Genomic DNA, 24,483 nt, shown 5'->3' with positions numbered 1-24,483 from the left:
AACTAATCAAGGAGCATAGACTATTCTAGGGTTTTTGAATTAGGGCTAACCTAAGAGACCGAGATTTTATGGGGAAGCCGAGAAGAGCAGTGTGGAAGAATAGAGACTAAGTTTGGCTAGAAGAAGTCGAGGAGAGCAGCTCAAGATCTAGAAGGAGCCGAGAAAGGGAAGAGGCAAAGCATCAAGGCTACTGACGAGGGTCTTGGGAGAACACTAGAGTCAAGGGTCTTTGTCATCGTCTTGGTATTCGTCAATTGAAGATCTATAAGAAGAATTTTATGATTGGGTTTTCCTCTCAAAAAGTGAGAGGTTTTGGCCCTGAATGACAAGCCTACATACTGTGTCTCTTGTCTTCTATTCTTTATTTGGTAATTGTCTTGATGAAAAGAATATATTGATAATATAACGAAGAGAAGATCATAATACAATAAGTAAAAGCATATCACAAGCAATTATCAAGAAGAGATATCTCTAAATCATTAATGCCCTAGATTTCTCAACAACATTTGGGACCCTAGTATTGTTTGTAGTGACGATTTGGGTCAACAAAGAGAGGGAGCGCTTGTTTGAGCATTGCTTGAGGACAAGCAATATTTGGCGGGGAAAACTGTAAAATCCCCAATTTTGTGAGCATGGGAGTCACTTACGAATTTTTCCCAATTTTAGTATTAATTAAAAATGAACAAATATTATTGGAAAAAGGTGTCTAGTATTATTTTATTGGAGAATAGCGACAAATTATTATTTTATTAAATGGAAACAAAAATAACTTAGTAGAAAATAGCCCCCACTAATAAAATAACATTAAAAAATGGAGTCTAGCGACATGAGGAGAAATTATAAAAGGAGGATGCACTCATTTTGTGGATTATCTGTTGGCTATTACACTTCATATTTCATCTTCTCTTGGAGTTGTTTAGCACAAGGGCCATAGTGTTGTTTAGCACCAAGAATTCCAATTGGAATTCCACCCTCATTTTGGAAAACTTCGAGTGTCTCCCTAGTGAGGCAATTTGGGGAGCTCAATTCAAAGCTTCCATTGGGCATCATTGCAAGAGTTTATTCAGTAGTGCGTTTTTCTTGGGCACAGAGGTATTTTGTGGAGCACATTGTGGGAGCAAGTGTGGGTTAGAAGCTCTGAGATTTTGTAGGGAAATTCCTTATTGTTAGACCGTAGTTTGGACCGTGATTTACCGAGTTGGATTGGAGGTTATTACTTGCGTCGATTTTTCTATCTTTTGGCAAGGGCATAGAAGCTATTGACCAAATGTTGCGCAGGGGTTTAGAGAAGTGGAGTCAGGATAGATAATGGTTAGAGATAGGAGGTATTTCTCAATGGAGAATTTAGTCGGAGCTGGGAGAATTTCCCGTGTTAGATTTGGGCATAATTAAGTAGTATTAAAATTGTGGGGCGTTTTCTGGCCAGATTGGGCAATTCACACTTGTTGGGGGTCACCGGGGGTCGGTGGATTCATCCCAAACCCTGTCTGGTTTTTTGTGGGTTTGTCGAGAGGAGTCTCCGGCTAATTTTACAAAATTTTCTTGGACTTATTCAGGCCTGAAATCCTCATTCTTATAGCAGGGTGTATTGTTGATTAGCTGGTAAATTTGCATCACTTTGTGGGTTCAGTTTTGGCTTGGAGTTGGGCCAAACCCTTTCTGGGTATTTTTGGGTATGAGGAGTGGAGCCCGTGGCTGCAATTTCAGGGTAATCTAAGCATTAGTGTCACTTGTACATGAAACTATGTGTCAATGACTCATAGCAGTACACCCCCTTTTTTCGCAGAAGGGATAGTGCCTAATCGATGTGTTTGTGTCGTCTAGCTATCATCATCAGCCAGATCATCATGTTATAATGTAAACCCATTCTGCATGTGTATAATATAAATAATCTCAGCAGATCCGTGTCGTGTATGTAATTGCCTAGGTAAACCTACTTTTCTGGTGATAATCTACATTCCGGAAGGTTTTTTGTCTCACCGTTCCATTCTAGAATGGTCGGCAAAGTTTTCCTTCAGCCTTACACCAAAGCCGGAATGGATTTTGTCACTGGGATCTTAGGCGAGTCCTAATGTTCTAAATCAAGTCTATGTAAAAGTGACTTGGGAATAATCCTTGCTATTTGGTTATGTTATTTTATTACAAATTGCTTGGTCTGCTGGATTATATTTGTGTCGCAGAAATGGGTAGTCTGTGAGGGTCTATCACAAATGGGTTTTCCCCCTTGAGATGAAAAAAATATGAAAATTGTGATGTAAAGTGTCTTGAGGGTTGGAAAAATAATTTATCCCCTCATATGTTAATTAATTCAATTTTCTGGAAAAAAATTAATTAAAATCCTAAGCCAGACATTTAATTAATTCTAGGTCCTAGGTAAATTTAAATTATCCAAAGGCAAAATTCGTCGATCCTTAAAAATTAAATTTTAAGAAGTCCTGGGACTAAGGTAAATTAATTATTTTGCTAAAATTTAAACCTTTGGTGCTTGGGGTTAAGTCAAAGTCAAAATTTTGAGGAAATTAATTCAAAATTTTAATTTTTGAATTAATTAAAATGCATTTAATTGAAAAATTCGAATTTCCTCAAGAATTTAAAATTTCGACGAATGAGATTAAAAGAAATTTTGATCCTCATCAACGATCGAGATTGCTTTGACGAGGATCACTCGAACTAGCCATTGGAGGATTTATCTTTAAATAGGAAGTCATTTGTCAGTCAATTCATCCGATCTTTGAATCGTGTACTAAGCTCTCAAGCTCTCTTGTATACTTTTTTGAATTAATGCAAAAGTCTTTGGGGTTTCAACATGCTGTAGTTTTCCTCTTCATGAATTTATGGTAACATTGTTTTAATTTCTGCTTAATATTATGTGAAAACTATCAATCAATAGCTCTCTTAGAATAATCTGAATACATGTATCTTATTTAGTTTGTTGGATCTAGGGTAACATTTTTAATTTTGATTGAAGTAGCATCTCTATTTCTTCATAATTTTATTGTTGTTTTATTTCTCTACTTGATTTAATGGTTGATCTAGTTTTTGCAGAAGATCTCTCAAGTTCTCATTGAGCATTTGGGGATAGTCTTTGGTTGGACCAACCAACTCTCAACACATGTTTTCTGAAAACCCTACTTCATATAAGCCTCAGGATTTATCTAACGATAATGCTTTTTCTGCAGGGTGTTTTTGGGCTAGTATCTCTCTAAAATTTCAAAAACTTTTAAATATTTTGTGGAAATTTTGATAGATCTGGCTATTAAGAGCCTTAGATTATCAGATCTGGGAGTGGAGTTGAACTCATACTCCTTAGATCTGATAGATTTGTAAATTATTTGTATAGATCTGTAAATTATTTGTATAGATCTGTTATTTACTTGAGTAGATCTGAAATTTTGTAACATAACTTTGAATTTTAACACTTGGGTTTTTGGGATTTTCTCTAGTTTTGTACATATTGGCTATTAGGTTTTTATATTTTCACTTGTGCAAGAATAAATCTGAGAAATCAGCCAAGAAAATCTCCAGATTTGAGCTAGATCTAGACCCTAGAGGGCAAGATCTGGGCTCAAAGGTTATGTGCAGGAATAGATCTGAGAAATCAGCCAAGAAAATCTTCAGATCTGAGCTAGATCTAGACCCTGGAGGGAAAGATCTAGGCTCAAAGGTCGTTTGTAGGAATAGATCTGGGAAATCAACCAAGTAAATCTTCAGAACTGAGATTTTTTTAAGCAGATTTGGGGGTTTTGAGACAGATCTAGGCCCTGGCGGGCAATATCTTGTCTCAAATATTTTTTCAGGGTCATCCATTAAAGATTTTGCAATAAATCTGAAGATCTGAAGCAAAATAAATTTTTTCAGAATAAGGGTTTCAAGTTTTGGGGCTTCTAAGCCCGAATCTGCTTTCTCCTAGCCCAACGCTAGTTCTATTAGGCCTAGTGCTAGCTCTCATTGGCCCTAGATTCCCCTTGCTCCATTTCTGATTTGAATATTTGATTTTCTTAAGCTAATCATTGGTGGATTTTTGCAGAAAATTTGGTAAAAAATTGTGTTTCAAGTATTGAAATTTTTTGGGCAACTTGGGCAAGTGATCTTCAAGGCCTAGGGCCTAAGGGTTTGATCTCTAAACCATATTTTTCCTCACTGTTTGCTACAGCAGTCGTATATCTTTCTAATAGTGGTGAAAAACACATCTAAGTGGTTTGAAATTAACTAAAAAAATTGCTAAATACATCAATAAGTCATTTATGTTTGATGTGTATTAAAAACTTGGCCTAAATCTACATTTTAAGTGACTATTATCTCTGAATAATTCTATTTCTGACGTCTAAAATATAACAGTGGCAAAATTTCATGTGGGTTAGCCTAAAATCAGTTCCTAAGTTGTCTAATACATTAAGGAATTAATTTCTTGAGTTGGGCATTCATCATTAGGCTTATTTCATGTTTTAATTGTTGGTTGTAATAAGTATATCAAATCTGATATAATTCTGAAAATCACATCATAACAGGCTGAAATTTTTTGATAATTCATGTGGGCAAGTTTGGAAAAATTTCGGTAAATTTTTGGCATAAAGATATCATTGATAGCTTATTGTTTTCATTGTCATATTGTTGTTGTCATAAAGTTTTTCTTACTGCTGTCCTAAAAACTAATTTCTGAAAATTAAGTACTCTGTCATGGAATTGTGATAAAATGCATATTTTTTGTTTCATAAACTGAGTATTTTTCAAGCATCTGATATTAATTTGTGAAGACGTTTTTGTTCTCTTTGAGCTATAATTGCATTTGAAAGAATCTAGAAGATTTGAAGTAAGCTTGTGATCTAATTATGATATTGTTAAGAAGTTTATCTTTCAATCTTTGTCTAATGAAGTCAACATTCATTTTGACAATTAAGGACTTTGATATATAACTCTAATTCTAGAAGATTTGAAGTAAGTTTGTGGTCTAATTATGATATTGCTAAGAAGTTTATCTTTCAATCTTTGTCTAGTGAAGTGAACATTCATTTTGACAATTAAGGGCTTTGATATATAACTCTGAATTAGATCGTAGCATAAGCACTTTTCATCCTTGAATCTAACTTCATCTCATCTTCTAATCATCTCGTGCGTTTGCATATTAAGTTAGTTCTGCATAACTAAAATTTACTTCCAAGCATAAGCTTGGTCGATAGAGAGATAGGTATCCATCCATCTTTGCTTGAGAAGCCTGCTTTTAATAGTACTTAAAACAGTGACCTTGCAGTCGTCAGAGCCACAACTCTCTACAACGTCGGAGGCACCGGGTATGTTAGATTTTCAGGAGAGGTATCATTAATCACACCTTAGTGTGCTTCACCTTATCTTCTTTCTGCCAATTACTACGAAATCAAGCTCAATATAGAAAAGGATCGAAGGGTTAAAACTTAGATAGGTATTTAACTAAAATTAACCAAGATTCTTGTGTCTCATATTAGCTTTAGAATCTGCACTTCATATAAGATAGTCATTCATCCAAGCAACAGTTGCAAATCAATTACTTGGTCCTAAATTTCCTAGCAAGATAGTTGACTCCATAAGGCACTGGCATCAATTGCTTAAAATCTAATCAAATCCTATAAATCTTGCTAAATCTAAATCAAGTACTTGGTCGCTTCACTGTGTCTCCCGAACTAGCTGGTTTCCAACTAGTTCTCCTTCATTCCATTTTCGTAGGGTCTACCCCCCTTAGCCTGTTGTAGGGAGACAGCTTAAACAGAGAGATTGGGGATCAGGGTGACAGCCCCCGATCTGAGTCGTTGTCGCGGTGCCTAGACATTCTGTGCGACAACATTTTTTGGCGTCGTTGTCGGTTTTGGAACCCAGATTGTATTCAGAAACTGCATAATAATAAAACCCTCAGATAGTTGCACCGGTTTTCCCGCATTGGGTTTATCCGGGGTTTCAGCCAGAAAAGGGCATGAAGGGTTTCTAACAGTTAGACTTAGAAATTCCAACATGGTATCAGAGCGTAGTTGCAGATCACAGGAGAACTGAGGACATCAGCCGAGCAGAGCAGCAACAGCAGAAAACAACTATCCCAAGTCACAAAAGTTGTTCCTAGCAAAGAAGCAGCAAGGAAGGCGTGACACAATGCATGTGTCATCAAGTTTGAGCTGGGAAGAGGATCAATGTAGTGGCAGAGGGGAGCATACTCGACATACGCAGTGCCCGGTCATCTTTTTCAGTCAAGAACGATTGACGCCCGTGGCCAGGAGGTGCGAATTTAGCTGGTGCAGGGATTGCACAGAGCCTAGAAGCTCTAACCTTCAGTTTGCTAGAGCTTAGGAGGTTGTGGGTAAGTTGCAAAGTAAAGCTCGTGGGGTACTATAGTCAGAACAGTACCTAACAGGGCAAGACCAAGGAGGAGGGAGTTGCTACCTAGGATTTCTAGCCAAGAAATCTGGATTAGTGGTGCAGTTGCACTAGCAATCGAAGTGGGGGCATCTCGACATTGGCAGAAGGGTTTCCAGGAGGGAAATCGAGGCTTAGAGGGAGTCACACCAAGAACTTCCAGAAGGTAAGTAGAGGAGCAGCGAGATGGCAGTGAATGGCGTAAGAGACCAAGACAGACAGGATGGAGCCTCAAACTTCGTAGTCTAGAAGGCAAGAATCTTATCCGTTCTAGACAGGAACCGTCTCAAGCACTTCGCCTTGAGGACAATAGCGGTCCCAGTTGACCCGGTTGATAACGATAAGTACAAGTATGTAATGGCGAGGGCCAAGAGCATCATCCTCGACGGGGTCAAGGCTCATGTAATACCACACATTGCCGAGAAGAATACGGCAAATGAGATGTGGGAGGCCCTAAAGAAGTTGTATCAGCATACTTCCATGCAGAGAAAGATGGTACTAAAAAATCAGCTACGGTCATACCAGATGCAGAAGGGAGAACAGATCGACACCTTCCTCGGTCGATTGAAGGAGATTCGGGATCATCTGACTTCCATACAGGCCACGCTGGATCAAGAATTGATGGTGAGAACAGCCTTGAACGCAATCTCAAAAGACTGGGAGGTGTTTGTCCAGAGCATACTGAGCAGGGCGACCCTTCCATATTGGGAGGAAATGTGGGCGGCTCTTCGCCAAGAAGAGATTAGAAGGCTAAGCAAGGCGAGAAGCAGCAGCAAGGCGATTGGAATCAAAAAGGAGGAAGAGGAGGATGTTGCCCTAGCATCTGAGGGAAAGCAGGAGAAATGGAAGAAGGACCTCTCCAAGGTCAAATGCTTCAACTGTGGGGAACTGGGTCACTATGCGACAATGTTTTAAAACTCCGACTCGGCCGAGCGTCGACTCCGACTCCGACTCCGACTTGGTATCGACTCGGCCGGCTCGATTTCAATGACTCGGTCGTTGTAAAAAATACATTAAATATTTATTTTTTATAAAAACACGTAATTTTAAAGATTTTCATTCATGTTTCCAAACACAGCATTAGAATATAGATAGAAGACAACACATGATCAAAGTAAGCTCATGAATATATCCATTATATCAAAATGGCACCCAGTGCACTGTCCAATACATACACGATGATGATATAGAGATCAAAACAAAAACACATAACCAAGGAAGCTAGAAATGTCCTCTACAACAAAAGTCTGTGACCAGTACTACTGGCTACTACTAGAGTTGCCAACATCATCTGGCTCAGTGTTACTTGGGAGCAGGAGCGAGAGCGGGGAGCGGGAGCGACATTTTCAGAAGCTCCCAGTTTGGGAGCGAATCCCGGAGGAGTTCGACAACCAATGTCACTAACATCAAGGTACATAGAGGGATTGGTGCTCTTGATTAAATACGAGTTCCATACCCTAATACATGACAAAATTCAATGGAAACATTGCAATCCCCCAATCCTGAAATCCTGAAAAACTGATAAGTCTGCTGGATTTTGAATGAAATCTAAAATTCTACTTTCTCCATATGAAATCCAATGAGGCCGGAACCACTCTCAAACATCCTGAGTCATTTCATGGTAATGTTAAAAATTTAAGTAAAAGGATGAAAATGAAGATTAAGGAGAATGTCACTTTTACTTTAAGAATTTAACATTACCATGAATAGCATATCAATACTAGGGATTAGAGTCAGACAGAGAAACCCATGAGTCAGACAGGGGAGCCCAGGGAGTCCCCCACACCCAGCAAAAACATAAAAAAATAAAAAAAGCGGTTTTATGAGTTTACTGGCCGTTGTCCGTGACCCGGCCGGGTTGATACGGACTCGGCCGAGCCAGCCGGGTTAAGACTGAGCTAGCCACTCGGTCTTAACCCAGCCGGCCGAACTGGTTCAGACGCCGGGTTGCAAAAAATTTTCCGGCTCGGACCAACTCGGTCGAGTCGGTTCCAAGCCGGCCGGCTTTTAAAACAATGCTATGCGAGCCAGTGTCCGAGGAAGAAGAGCGAAGGAGAGGCTTTTGAGACCAAGGCAGCGCCAGCAAGGGCAGAGAAGGAAGTGGAGACATATGATGATTGTGCCATGTGTGCTCACACGCCCCAACCTCTCCACCAAATTTCGTGGCTAGATCACATCCGATGTTACCCCAAATCAACATATTCTCCAAGTGGCCCTCAAGCCTCCTCTTATACTTTTATCATTGACAATTCAATAGCCGAGATTAAGTCCCTAATCAACCGCTAAGATTAATTCTGGCTTGATCCATGACTTTTGGACCCTTCTAACACAGTTTTATATTAATTCACATTAATATTTTATTTTCCCTAAGTTTAGACTTAGGGACTCCATTAAAAATATTAATTATTTTAATATCTCCCAAACTGTTTAGAATCTGCCCAAACCATTTCTGGGTATTGGAGATCTCATTTGCTTTAGCCTCTCCGCCAATTTTCGTGGCTAGAGCACATCCGATGCTACCCCAAATCAACAATATACCGAGTTGCATTGGAGGCTATTACCTACGTCGATTTTTCTATCTTTTGTCAAGGGCACAGAAGCTATTGACCAAGTGTTGCGAGGGGTTTAGAGAAGTGGAGTCGGGATAGATAATGATTATAGATAGGAGGTATTTCTCAGTGGAGAATTTAGTCGGATCTGGGAGAATTTCCCGTGTTAGATTTGGGCATAATTAAGTAGTATCAAAACTATGGGGTGTTTTCTGGCCAAATTGGGTAATTCACACTTGTTGGGGGTCACCGGGGGTCAGTGGATTCATCCCAAACCCTTTCTGGTTTTTTGTGGGTTTATCGAGAGGAGTCTTCGGATAATTTTACAGAATTTTCCGGGAAATATTTAGGACCAAAATCCTCATTCTTGTAGCAGGGCATATCGCTGATTCGCTAGTAAATTTGCATCACTTTGTGGGTTCAGTTTTGGCTTGGAGTTGGGCCAAACCCTTTCTGGGTATTTTTGGGTATGAGGAGTGGAGCCCGTTGCTGCAATTTCAGGGTGATCTAGGCATTCTTCAAGTAGATTCTTTTGTCCCACTCTAGCAACAACAGTAGTAATTTCCTGGGTAATGCACAATACTAGTTTGGGCCGGTATTTACTCTAGATCAAAGTTGACTCACCTAGGTTTTACATAACTTGTAGTAGCAAGTCCGGGTTCCATTTTCTTTACTCATTGTACTCATCATTCTCGAGATTAATAAAATGGCTCGATTATTTTGCTTTATTTCCTGGTGTTTTGATATGCATATGCGGTATCTAATTATGGTTGTTGCTCCTTGTACATGTTTTCGTTATTTGCTGTAAATTTTCAATTTGGAATATTACACTTATGGAGCCAAACTTCGTCACAGTTGATTGCACAAGCCTTCACATCTTCTTTCTTCATAACAGAGTTTTGCTTTCATTCTTTTATAAGCAATTATATCAGCTTCCAATCAACAATAATATCATTGTTAGCATCAGTACTATCACCCCAATCAATGTTTTCCTAGATCGAACTAATCAGTTGCCGGTACAATGATATCAGAACTCTTCAACTTCTTGCTACAGGATATTGCCCTAAAAGTCATCTTCTCTTTTTTATCACGAGCTTTTTTGGGTTTACTGTCAAACTCCAATTAATATTGCATCCATCCAAGATTTTATAGCTACCTCTTTCCAGCTGAGGTAAGTGAATTTCTTTCCATTTAATGGACTTCTTTGATGCATACTTTAAACTGCTTTCTCCTTCTTCAATTACGTCTATTGGGATTCAAAGAAGTCTTCGTGCTTTTCCATGTTCTTCCAATTCTTCCATCTGTTAATCAAGCTTATAGATAGATCTTGTCTTGACCTGCGATATTTATTAGAAGACTATGAAAGAACAAAAAGGGCAAAGTACAAACATAATAGCAATACTAGTAATCAAGGAGAAGTAGAGTACTTACCTTTTGAGAAAGGTCAACTCCCTCTTAATCTTGGACCTATTCACCAACCATGTTCTCACAGTAGCATGATGTCGTTTCTGTTATCATCAAGGGTTGGATCTTCTTCTTATAGCGGAAACGATTAGATAGGGTTTTGTTCCTAGGTTTATTCTTAGTTCAAACTTTGCTAGGGTTTACAAACCCTAGATGTCAAAGTCTTCAAGACCTGTCAGCTTATAAATTGCAAGTTCTATATATATACAAACCCTAGAAATATCATTAGCAAGCTTTCTATATAGAATTCATTTCATTCCTAGTCATTATATGCAAGGAAAGACTTCAAATGCTAATGATTTCTAAAATACATCTACACATACCCTTTCTATGATGCATTACTATCTTTCAAGAGATCATTATCTTAGCATCACTACTATTGAGTCATTGACATACATCATTGATTGCAAATGAACATGGTTTAAACTTTATACGTACCTCTTTTAACTTTACCTGTATTCTATATATATGAGGCATTCGACCTCCTTTCCAAGCAAGAATTTCAGATCACCTCTAAGGCAGAGTTTGATCATCTGAGGCAGAAAGAAAAGGACGAATCTAAGGAAAAAGACAGGATGAATCTGAGGCTTGTTGAAGAAAGAATATGAAGCTTAAGTGTAGAAAAATATCTAGATCTCTATGGAAGGACTAAATCTCTTAGGAACAAGAACTTTGTGAAAGGCAACAGGACTGAGCTTCTCTAGGCACAGTATGAGGCCGAAATTCGGACCTAGTAGAACAAACTAGACGAAGTCTCTTGGCTAGATGTTTGACTCGACTAGGAGGGAGTTGGACCAGGGTTAACCAAGTCTACTTTGCTAGTCAGGTTGACCTTGTGATTGACTAGAATATCTAAGTGTGTCTCTTGGTGAACTGATGAAATTCTCTAAGGAAAAGGTTGTCAAGTTTTTACCCAGGTTTTCCCAGGGTAAATGTTTGTCCTCCTCTTTGGTTGTCTCTTTCTGATCCTACTGACATTTAGTTTCTACTATTGATACCTTCTGTGTAATTGCTTTATGATGAATATTAATTCAAGAAAAGAGTATCTAAAGAAATCATAAGTAGTAATTATCAGTTTAGAAGATCCTATGAAAAATCATCAGTTTATTGTTGTATATGTTATTCCTCAGTTGGACCATTATCCCAACACAGAAGCCCAAGTAGGTTCTGAGTTTTATTAATGATGAACTGATTTGTTGGGCAAAAATCTATTTGTGATTCATGTGTTTCAGATAGTTAATTGCTTCCACTAATTATTTTCGTTAGGAATCTAGTTGCGTGTTTATTCAGCAATTTATTACTTGGAATTAAACGTCGGGTGTTGGGTTCGGGTAAAATTTAACACTTCAGTAGTGAAAGGTCTTCATATTTTGATTTATAGACTGTAGATTCCTTTTTGGGAAAAATATCGTAAATAAATAGAGATGAACTTGAAATAGAAAGTAATGACAAAATAAACATAACTAGCAATTAGACACAAGTAGAAGCCAACAAATCACTAAGCCATTTTATTAATTCGCCAAAAAGAGTACATCAGCAGTAAGAAATAGTGGAACCTAGGCTTGCTAAGCAAGTAGGTAAAAACATAGATAAATGTCTCTGACTCAGGTGGTCTATGACTCTGATAGCGATGTAGAGGGCCCAGTGGATACACTGTCATTGGTTGGTTGGGAGAATGATGATTGTTGGCCTAAAAAAATTTGTATTAACCTATAAATCCTCCAATGGTCGCCTCTCCAAAAACCCAGAAAGGGTTTAGCCGGGAACCTGAAAGTGTGAGACCCCACCAAAGTGTGAATGTCCTAGTTGAACAGTTTATGCGGCCCTTTGCAAGAATTGATGTTGTTGTAAGTGGCCCCCAATCCAACAACTGGAAACTCCCCAAATTTCCACTGCTAATTCCCCAAAGCAAACCCCAAACACTAACTCCAAAACAAGAATGTCAATTCGTCCCACAAGGGGACTGTGCAGGCCTTTCCAAGAAACCCATGCATTGGCAAAACAGGAAAACTCGGCCCTCACGGTCCTTTCTTGTTCCTTGTATGCAGACTCCACCAAAATTCCAGCTCTGCATGGTAGATGTGACCCTGAAATCCTCCCTCCACAAAATCCTGTGAAGCTGGTTCAAATGAGCAACAAAACTCACTACCTTTGCACCCAAAAATGCATACTACTTCCAAAAATGCTGAAGATGATGCCCAATGGAAGCCCTCAGATGGACTCCTCCAATTTCCAACTAGGGAGACACTTGAAGTTCTTCGAAACCAGCTGATGGTTCCGCCTGAAACCCTTGTGCTAAGCAGCACTCCAAACCCTTGCTCTAAGCATCTCACAAGAGGTCGAATTCTTAAGTTCAATTGGCAAGATAGGTTGGTGCGATGTTTTTCTACCCTTGTATACCTCATGGGCCAATTCGACCCCCTTGGTGACGCCCATCTCCTCAAGTGAGTTGACCCCCTCTTAGTGATGCGACTTATTCGCTATGTGATCCACAACTTAAGTGACCCTCTTCAACATGGGACCCACTTAATATTCATAACTCCAAAATGTTATTATGCCAAAAAGTGATCCCTTCACCATTTTACCTTTTAGGCCCAAGCAACCAAGCGGGCTGACAGCTATTTCCATAGTAGCTCACAAAATAGGGGATATCACATAGATTTTATCCTTGATGTTTTGATACTCAAGATTCTCTTATTCCCTCCTCGGACTCTGCTCATCGTCAGCATGTTATATCAGCCAAAGTTATGGATTTCTCCTCTCATTGGGCATATTTTGACAGGGCTTCACTTGTAAGCAGAGTTTGTGGGGTAGAGGCAGTCCTTTACTTATAAGAACATCATTTCTTCAAGCATCAAATTGGTTTGGGCAGGGGCTCAAATAACTATGCAAAGTTGTTAGCGTTAAAACTTTTATTATGTTTTTCCATTGAAAAAGAACGTTGTACTCTTCAGATCTTTGGAGACTCCATGAATGTCATAAATTGGTTCAATGAGACACACAGATGCCACAGTCACACACTGCTTCCTATTCTTGAGGAGACTCTTCATCTAAAAGTTTCTTTTGATCAGATTTCCTGTTGCTACATATACAGGGAGCGTAACACAACAGCGGATGCCTTATCTAAAGATGGCGTTGAACAAACTCTTGGCATTTGGAAAATCAATGAACAGATAGGGGAGGAAGCACAGGAGTACTCTCACTGGCCATTCATAGATGGATATCAGCAAGTGCAATAACCGGAAGCCTTGATATATTTGTTATATATTTTTGCTTTTTGATGTCTTAAAACCATGATAATGATCGATATATGATATGTAACTGCTTTTATATTTATGGACATATATGCCCTCTGTATAGTGCCTCAGTCTGCTTGATCATTGGCTTTACATAGGCCAGATCTATATAGTTTTGTTTTTTAACAGATAGATTATCAGAATGCATGATGATGCATCAACAAAATGTAATATTTTCATAAGTCGATGAAAATTTACGATTTTTTCCTGAGGGAAAAATAACTTTTGATTCAAGCTCTTCAAGCAAGAATTTTCTCATCTTCATTTGATAGGCCTTCATTGAGTTTCTTCTCGAAACCTTCTCTTTCTTGTTCTTACTTTGGCTTCATAGCCTGAACTTCTTGACTCGTGCAAATAATTTCTAACTGTGATCTTTTAAGTGAGAAATTTCCTCGTTTTTCTCCATGATGACTTGGTTAAATTCTTTTTGCATCTTTGATATTGACTTTTGACTTTCCTAGAGGATCACCTTTGATATATCTTTCAAGTCTTTTGATGAAGGTGCTACATTTGACTGTAATGTCCTGAAGTGTCACCTTGTTCTTCTTATCGGGAAAAGTCAAACTTTTTTTCTATGTTTAATTTAAAGAAACCTGGTGTAATACTGAATTGAGATAAACATTCATAACCATCAATTGTCACCTGCAACTCCTTAATTTCATAATGTTTCTTGTGAAAAATATCTTCCTACTCTCCGATATTTGGTTCTGGAATTGATATCCCCAATTGTTTCTATATATACTGTGGTGGTGGAGTGTGTGTTTGTGCAAACGTGTATATATGCAACAACCTAGTGAATACAACAAATGCAACAAGTATATACACACGAGAAAAAGAGTGGACAACAGGGAATTAAAGAGTGAAAGTGGATGGCCTCTGGCCTGAAATTTAACTGCCCTGGCACAAATTTTGTCACCTGGCCTGCAGAATCAAAACTGCTCCTACACAACTTCTGACAGATCTGATGTTCACAGAGCTATCATAATAAAAGGACAAACTCTGAAATGTCCACAAGGTCTGATGTTTGCAGAGCCAAAAAAAGACAGTCCGAAATGTCCTCTTGGATAGAGACTGTATATTATATTAAATGATTGATGATACAGTTGAACAATACGACATATTTATGTGCTTGAAGAGGTGGGTCAAGACAAGTGATTCCTTTTGAGGTATAATTCATATAACTAGGTTTTTATTTATATTCTATATCATTTAATATTTAAGTATATTACAGCTCTCATATTGGCTCATCTTGCATAGCTATCAATATGGTGTATTATTTTTTATTCACGTATTACAGCGCTCATATTGGTTCATCTTGCATAACTATTTATATGGCATATTATTTAACACTTACATATTACAGCTCTCATATCTGTTCATCTCGCATAACTATTTATATGGTGTATTATTTAATACTTAGGTATTGTAGGCAAAGTGTATGCTCTTTGTCCCACGACTTCTGAATCTTCTCTTGCTTCCATTCGATCTCCTCGTTAAACAATGAGTGCAACAATGGTTTTCATCCATCTCGCATAACTATTTATATGGTGTATTATTTAATATTTAGGTATTGTAGGCAAAGTGTATGCTCTTTGTCCCACAAATTCTGAATCTTCTCTTGCTTCCATTCGATCTCCTCGTTAAACAATGAGTGCAACAATGGTTTTCATCCGAGTGTATCCTCTTTGTCCCACAATTTCTGAATCTGCTTTTGCTTCCATTCAACCTCCTCGTTATACAATGAACGAAACAATAGTATTAAGTGTTGCGAATAGAATTTGAAAAGTAGAAGAGAAAGGCATAAGACAATGAAAACATCAATCAGAGTTGAGAATTTTGGGTATACTCTGTGGCTTTCATGTTGGTTGATCTTGGTTAAATTCTAAGTGATTGTGACAACAATGTTCTTCAGGACTCAAAAAGTAAAAAATCTGAAAACCAAGATTCTGTCTTCGATGGACGATAAATTAATACACATGTTTTTAATTGTTTTCTTAATGAATTAATTTTTCGTCCCACTTCTAAAATCAAATTTTTGGTTCTGTGCATCATCTATAATGGTTGTACATTCCATATGAGAAGTTTTGAACTTTTCATTAAAACAGCATCTGAACTTTGGCAGAAAAAATATTCTATATATGTCCCACCATTCAAAACAACATTGCAAAATACACAAGCTCCAGGGGCATTCAATATTAAACTTCAGTGCCTTCAAGAAACTCACAGAAGTTGAAGAGATGTCATGTTTCCAACCTCCTTAGGAATACTGCCACTTATATTGTTCCACATGAAGTCCCTTTCGAAAGATAACAAAACAAGGTGTAAGAATCTTGAAGGAGAACTCGGCATATTAAATTATGCAAAATGCAGAAAAAACTGTTTAGCACAGCCCATTATATTTAGTATGTAACAATATATCAATCTAATCAGGAAAGAACAAAGATCTGAATTTTATACGAATGAAGTAATAATCTCTAAAATGAATATGGAACTTATATGATGGGATTCCATGCTCTTTTTTTCACAGTGGGGTAGTCATTTGCATGGTATCTATGTGCACCAATATAACAACCTTGACATTGATTCAACTTACAAAATTGTAAGATTTTGTAAAATTCCAATTTCTGGAGCTAGATTTCCTGTAAGGTCCATGTTAAACAATTGCCTGCAAAGCACAACTCGCCATCAGTTTGACAATTGACTGCTTAACGTGACTTGAAGGTTGTGTGTCTAATTCATTTGTTTTCAGCAGAAACATTTATTGTTTGTTCTCCTCAAGGTGTGCCTCCTAGATGAAATTGCTAATTGCTTTTTCCAAGATTTAATAAAAGAAATTTGAGATTCTGCATGCATCACTATCCAAATCACAATTACCTGACCAAAAATTTTCTCACAATTGATCAAAAGAACTTAATATGTCTATTAAACATCACATCTTACTTACTAAGATGTTTCAGATATAGAGAGATTCAAAGCGACTAATAGTAAATTCAACATGGAAATTTCTATTTAAAAAATCAGTAAATGGTATTCCTTACCACATAGTATCTTGTGAATTGCAACTATTGGGTTGAACACACGTCATTTTAGGAAGGAAGAATCAGAGAAAATTTCAAGAAACTTTAATTTTTATCTAAGTGTAGAAAGTTGAAACCTTGTTGATTCTTTATAATCCTCAAAATGCTCACTATAAACATTTGGCAAAAGTTTTGTAAAATTTCTCAATTATATAATAGTAGTTTGGGTGAATATTTATTTTTAATTGACAAATTATTTTTGTAAAACAGGGAAAAAATTCAAATGGTGAATATTAGTCCCTGGAATTCTCTCAGCAAAATTGATCCTACTGTATAAACTAACTATTTATTCTCAATTTAAGAGACAACTTTGCACCAAAATTGATTTAATTAGAACCTAGTACTTCTCATAATGGATGAGGTCACACACTCATGATTTTCATCACAACTTGTTATTTTTCAAGCACCAGTTTCAGATTTCATGTCTCGTGCAATTATTTTATCCTCAAAAATTATTTTACCCAGAAAATGAATTGTTTCGTAGAAAATAAAATATGAAAACTACAAACAGAAAATTCTCTAGCTCTTTAACTCGGCAAATAGCAACAAAAAATATTTCAGAAAATAACCCAGAAATATCAAACAAGAACAACAATTATTTTAACCCTCCAATCTCTCTTCTTAAAATTTTTCTCAAAGAAATTATGGGCTCTCTTACCAGGGAAAATGGCCCACACAATTATAGGAAAAAAATACAGCAATAAAACCTGGGATTTTTCTCCAGCAAAAATACAGCAGCCCATGTCACACTCACAGCCTCTCCTTGGCTCAAGGACCCTCTCAACTTCCCTCGTGTGGCCGTCCACCTACAAAAGCAATTTGGCTTGCTCACACATGCAGGTTCTCTGCAAATTCCTAAATCTAAAAAATTTCCTATTGGTCCTTCTCCTTTTCTCTTAGCTTATGAATCTCTCACTCACTAAATCTACATTATGACTCATGCAAATTCTTCAGAAAATCTCTCTAAATTTATCTTGTGCGTCTCCATCCTCTCCATTAAGTTCTCTTTATAATTTCTCCATAGGCCAAATCCCTAATCTCCAAAGTGATGGAAGGATAGGGTTAAATCCTAGCTTTTTTCGACCAACGGTGGAGATTAGATCTAAGTCACTTAAATAATTAATTATTTATCCTTAGAAAAAGCATTACCCCAAGTCTGCATTAATCAAATAATTAATCAATGTCTTCTTTCTAAGTTAAACTTAGGAAGGAGATCACATTAGGTGCTCCTCTTTAACAACCACTTAAAGAGGACTTCACCTCCACATGCTAAGACACTAGGACTATGTAGAAGTCTTTTTGATGCTACAAACTCAACACTCCCTCCTAGCAAGGGATTCTCCACCATCCCCAACTTGTCTCTGTAGAAAACAAATATTTCCCTTCATTGGACGCTTAGTGAGAATATCTGCTACTTGCTCTCCTATGGAAATGTACTACACTATCACAACATCTCTCTGAATCCTATCTCTAATAAAGTAAGTACCTTTTAATGCTATTATTTCTTTCTAATTTTGTCACATACATTGTTGCTGGGATTTCGCTATAATAGGGCTTATTTGATGCATCACTTATGCGAAGTTGTAGAAATTTTGTTTCTAGATAGTGAATGCTTCATGTATTGGCCATTTATAATGAATGAATGTTCCTAGGGATGTTTCATTACTTAAATTCATCTTGACAAACCCTTTATCTTGCAAAACGAAGAATAAAGTTTTTGAAGTTGCTTTTGTTGTTGCCCTAGTGCCAACCAAAGTTGTCTTTTAGACCTCCTTGACCTAGAAAATTCAAAGGTCCATTGTCATAATTCTACCTGACTCCAATCTCCCCAAAGGATTAGGCACTGATCCACCCAAAGGTGATCACTTTAACCTATTTTCCTCCTCCCCTTTCCTCTTCTCTAGGTCTAGTCCTCTAAGTCACCTAGGGCATCAATTATCTCACGATCTAGCCATCTCAATACTTCAATTTATGGTACACAAGAGCGTTGGCATGTCCTCAAGAAGCCCTCCAAATTTCATGAGATTCCGACAGTGGGATCTTGAGATATCGCAAGCCCTAGCTCGAAGACCAATTCTTGCCCTTGGTTTCCCTTAGGCTAGAAACCTCACTAGGATCCTTGCATTGCCTTTCATTGAAAATTCATTCATTTATTCCTTTCCTCTCCCTAATTAGGTCAAGCATATCATCGGTTGCTAAACTCCCTCCTCTTGACCTAGCTTGGGTCCACTTAGTCCCGTGTGGTCCCGTATCTTATCAAAGTCTTATCTTCAAGAACCACTTGGGAAACCAAGTTCCATAGGGTTTAGGAAGCTCCTTTACAAGTCCCATTCCTTAAGCCAAGCCCTCAAATCCCTATTCCCTTATCCTAGAGAACCTTGTACCTTGCTTAAGAAGCAAGCAAGTCCTACTCTCGAGGCTCTCCTACGAAAGGGTCATCGATATCACTTCACATCCATCTTCGTTGATCTATCCTTGATCCGAATTGGATCCATGAAGATAATCAAAGCACCATGACTGTATCAAAACAGGACAGACTTCAAAGAATTATGAGCACATAGCGATCAGGAAGACCTCTGAACAGTGGCAGTTGGCAGCCAGCGAGGAACGACGAGGACCTCAGTCAAAGCGCACTGACCAAGGCCCATGGAGACTGCACAGGAGGCCAAACTGGCACTTGGGAAGCCCGGATTGGGAAAAGGAGGCCGTTTCTGATGCGCGATTAGCGCTAATCGTGCATCGCTAGGCAAAACCCCTCGAGAAGGAGAGGCCCCAAGCGCTCGGTCGCATGGAAGCTGGGAAAACCGTGGGGAAAAGCGCAAAAGGCTAATGGCGAGACCCGCACTCCAAAACCAACGGTATATATCGGGGGCACCTTGGGCGGTTAGCAGATTTGGAGAAAAACGAGCGATTCCATTCAGCGCCCGACGCATGGCAAGCGGATGAGAGAGAAAACCACCGCTCATCGCATGCTAACGGTCGAGCAAGTCAACCGCGCGAAATGAGCGAATGACGTTGGATCTGGGGGCTCCAGATCTAACGGCTGAGAACACGCCCGATGAAAGAACCGGATTTGACAGGGGATTAAGCCGCGATCTATAAGGATTTGAGGTCCGATTTGACCGCTAAGGTGGCGGATGAGTCATTTCCCAACGTAACCGAAGAACCGAACCGACAAGGAAGAGCTGGCGCAGTTCACGAGAGGACAAGTGGCCACTCCTTGTGAGCCGTTGATGATGACGCCGAGACAGGGACTCCAAGCGAGCAGCAGCAGGCGATCCGACAAGGGCGGAAGAGGAAGCAAGCAGTCATGAGATCGATTGGCTTTAAAGCCATGACAGAGACAGAGAACAGGAGAACCCGAGAGGAATAACCAGAGAGAAGAAGACGAAGACAAAGAAAGAAAAGACAGTGAAGCAAGAAGCAGAAGGGCAGAGAGCCGAGCTGACCTGCAGCATAAGGCAGCCTTGAGCAATCCTTGAGAGGATCTATCGGGGACTGAGCACCACATTGGGCTCCCTCCATTAAAGACCAGAGAGGTCAAGAGCTGGTAAGGAAAAGAGTCTGTGCACTCTAGTGGCTTGGGGAATCCAAGAACCACCCTACCAAGCAATTCTGTTTCAGGAGACTCAAATTGAGCTCCTCATTGTAATTCTCTGCTTTAAAGACACAATAAAAGAAGGCCACCACTGAAAGCTGGATCGGAGACGTAGCCCTGGAGGATAGGGTGAACTCCTTATTAATTTGTTGTGTTCTTGTATTTGCTTATTGTGTTTCTCTGTTGTTTTCCATTTCCCAGTGTCTGTGTATTTTGCAATCTGATCGATTCGTTGCCTAAAATAACATAGACACACACCAGCACATGAGTCTGTAATACCTTCATTCAATAATTCTTTAACTGAGGTCACTCAAGGGTGATTTTCATATCAAGTGGTATCAGAGCTTTAGGCTATAAGGTTAGACAAGCTTGTGTTGGTTTAGCTGTTGAATGCTCACTAGATCAAAGCTCAAATTAGGAGAAGGAGAGTTGGTCGAAACTAATCCTGAAATTGGGAGAGTCTATCCTCGGAAGATAATGTCAGAGGAAGGTTCTGTGGGGCCAGACCCTCAATTCATAGAAAGTTTCCTAGCCATAAAGTCCATGGTAGAAGAGATGTATAGGGACTTTAGAAAACATAAGGATGAAGATTCATCAGGCTTTAAACAAGACAAAGGAGAAGATGAGTCTCACTTCCATGACCACTCTAAAGGAAAAGGGAAAGAGGAAAGCTTTCTCACACCTCCTAATAGCCCTGTGCATAACAAGAAAGCATCTTTGATCAAACTAGATGTCAAATTTGATCTACCTATATATGATGGAGAGTTAAATGTAGAAAAGTTGGACAATTGGATTAGACAAATTGATGTTTATTGCAGAGTACAGAACATCGACTCAGACAAGAGCAAGATTCAGCTGGCAAGCCTACGCCTTGGAGGCACTACCTTGGTTTGGTGGGAAGGCAAAACCCAAGCTGACATGAAAAGACATGGTAAGACTATCTCTATCTGGAGTGAGTTTGTTTCTGCAATCAAAAAGTTGTTCTATCCATTGGCCTACATGCAACAAGCCATGATGAGTTGGCAAACTCTGCGGCAATTGAAAGGGCAAAGTGTGCAAGGGTACACTCAAGAATTTAGGAGAGCATTGATTCTAGGAATCTCATCAGACTCACCAAAAACTCTTTTGAAGTACATTGGTGGTCTACACAGCTACATGAGGCACACCATCCTCATGTTTAATTCCACTAGTATAGATGAGGTATCTGTACAAGCTACTCATCTAGAAGCTAGAGGAAAGAATGGAAATCCAGAAGTTGGGGGACCATCCCAACCCACTACAAGCAAGAGCAAGGAGAAAAGAAAGCAGAAGTGGAAAGCAAGGAAGGCTAACACTGCACAGAAAAGCAAAGCTTCATGCACTCACTGTAAAAAGGATGGGCATGATGATGAGCATTGCTGGATTCTGCATCCAGAGCTGAGACCTAAGAAGTTCGAGGGCAAGAAGAAGAAGACTGTTGCAGCTATTCAGAAAGATTTGGGGTCAGACTCGGGAGATGAAACAACCATTGCAACCACAGGTATAAAAGGTAAGAATTTTGAAGCATCTACTAGTAATTCTGCACAATCTGTTATTGATGAAGAAAATGAGAGAAAAAGACATGAGCTTTTCCATATTCGAGTTATTTCCAAACATCAAAAGATTGATACTTTGTTTGATAGTGGCTCACAAATAAATTTAATTTCTGAAGCAATTGTAAAGAAATTAGGATTAGCAACTACACCTCACAAGAAACCATACCCATTAGAATGGTTGAATGATAAAGCACAACTACAAGTGACTAGACAGTGCAAACTCAGGTTTTCTTTTGGGTCAGCATTTGTAGATGAGGTTGAGTTAGACATAATTCCTTTGGATATATGTGGAATTGTTTTAGGAAGTCCTTACTTGTATGATAGGAAAGTTATTTTCTATAGAGCTGAGAACAAGTATCTACTTGTCAAAGATGGAATCGAATACTTTGTAAGAGCTCATAAGCTCAAGAATAATTATACTCTCATAAACTCAGGGAAGATGAAAAGAATGATAAATTCATGCAAACAATTCTTACTGATGGTTATAAAGGAAAAGAAACCTGAAAAAACCAATGTATTTGAGGGCTGTAATGCTAAACAGCGAGCTGATTTAGAAAAGGTTGTTTCAGAGTATGATATCTTGTTTCAAGAACCTAAAGGTCTGCCACCCAAAAAGGAAATAGTACATGATATTATTTTGCAACAAGATGCTCCTTTGCCTAACATTGGAATGTACAGGTTGTCTACTTTAGAGAATGTTGAAATCAAGAAGCAGGTGCAGGAGTTGCTCGAGAAAGGGTTCATCAGGCCTAGCACATCGCCATGTCGTTTTGGTGAGAAAGAAGGATGGCTCGTGGAGAATGTGCATTGACTACCGAGCACTGAATAAGATAACAATCAAAAATCGTTATCCCCTTCCTCGCATAGATGATCTTTTAGATCAATTGAAAGAAGTTGTTTATTTCACCAAGCTAGACTTGCACAGTGGATACCATCAGGTCAAAGTTGCAGAACAAGATGCATGGAAGACTGCTTTCAAAACAAAGCAAGGATTGTATGAGTGGTTGGTTATGCCTTTTGGCTTAACTAATGCTCCTGCTACTTTCATGAGATTAATGAATGATGTACTCAGACCTTTTCTTGATGATTTTGTTAGTGTATGTGGATGACATTCTGATTTTTAGTAAAACGTGGGAAGAACACTTAAATCATGTTAAGCAGACATTAGATGTTTTGAAAATAGAAAAACTTCATGTTAAACTCTCAAAATGTGAATTTGGCAAAACATCTTTAAATTATTTGGGTCATATAGTAGGGGGTGGTGAATTGAGAATAGATCTCTCTAAGGTGGCAGTCATTGTACTCTGGCCTAAACCCAAGTCTGCTACAGAAGTGAGAAGCTTCTTAGGGGCAGCACAATATTGGAGGAAGTTCATTTCTAACTTTTCCTCAATTGCAGCTCCCTTGCATGCTTTAACAGGATTGAACAAGGTGTTTCAGTGGGGAGGCAAACATCAGAAAGCCTTCGACACCTTGAAAAAAAAGATTAGTACAGCACCTGTACTAGCACTGCCTGATCTGCAAAGACCATTTGAGATCCAAACGGATGCTAGTGACTATGCCATGGGAGCAGTGTTGACACAGCACGGTAAACCCATATGTTATCATTCTGAGACTTTTAATCCTGCAGTAGTTAACTATCCTACATATGATAAAGAATTGTATGCATTAGTTCAAAGTGTGAAAAAGTGGAAACATTACTTAATGGGCAAAGAGACAGTAATACATACTGATCATCAACCACTTCAATATCTACACTCCCAAACTAAGTTGCAGCAATCAAGACATTATAGATGGATGGGTTTTCTACAACAGTTTCATTTAGTCATCAGATATAAAAAGGGCATACATAATAAAGTTGTAGACATGTTATCTAGACCCATTATAAATGCATCTACTATACTTAAGCATAATTCTGTGCTACATGAAAGCTACATTGAACAATATGCTCAAGATATAGACTTTAAAGATGTATATGCAACTTTAAGTCAAGGCAAAAGAGTAGAAGAATTGGATTATCATGTGAAGGACCGACTCTTATACCATTGTGGGAAGTTATGCATTCCACAAACTGAGAGAGTAAAGATAATTAGAGAAGCACACACTTCTCTGATATCAAGTCACTTTGGGGTAAGTAAAACAGTTGCACAGCTGCAAAGATTTTGTTATTGGCCAAAAATGAATGAGACAGTTTCTAGATATGTAAGAGGGTGTACTATGTGTGCTAAAAGCAAGCCTAGCAATAGAAAACTAGGCTTGTACACTCCATTACCAGTTCCTTCTCACCCTTGGGAAAGTGTTTCCATGGATTTTGTTGGAGGACTACCTAAATCTAGGAAAGGTCATGATTATCTATATGTTGTTGTGGATAGGTTCAACAAAATGTGTATTTTGATACCTTGTAATAAACAGATTACAGCTGAACAAACTGCAAAACTGTTCTTTGAACATGTATGGGTTCATTTTGGATTACCCACTTCCATTGTATTTGATTGAGACACCCGATTTGTGGGGAAGTTTTGGTCAAGTCTGTGGGAACTGATGGACACC

The 24,483-nt window shown here is 38.6% G+C and overlaps 1 protein-coding gene across 2 annotated transcripts in view; it reads right to left on the bottom strand.

Annotated features, from left to right (window-relative positions):
- The window catches only part of LOC149194137 (putative LRR receptor-like serine/threonine-protein kinase At1g06840), a 296,065-nt gene that overhangs the window by 227,925 nt on the left and 43,657 nt on the right, over positions 1-24,483 (bottom strand). For both annotated transcript variants that reach the window (XR_016254518.1, XM_089405046.1), the window contains exons 3-4: positions 16,278-16,349; positions 15,909-15,980 (exon numbers count right to left, since the gene is read on the bottom strand). Coding sequence is in view for 1 of the 2 variants with exons in the window: in XM_089405046.1 (XP_089261172.1) it covers positions 15,909-15,980; positions 16,278-16,349 (144 nt within the window). In the remaining variant the exon portion in view is untranslated. The remainder of the gene's footprint in view (positions 1-15,908; positions 15,981-16,277; positions 16,350-24,483) is intronic.

Source organism: Pinus tabuliformis, chromosome 2_2 (assembly GCF_031772625.1).
Source record: "Pinus tabuliformis cultivar Carrire ecotype Pingquan chromosome 2_2, CPIR1, whole genome shotgun sequence".
NCBI lineage: Eukaryota > Viridiplantae > Streptophyta > Pinopsida > Pinales > Pinaceae > Pinus > Pinus tabuliformis.
This window is presented reverse-complemented; position numbering and strand designations above follow the sequence as displayed.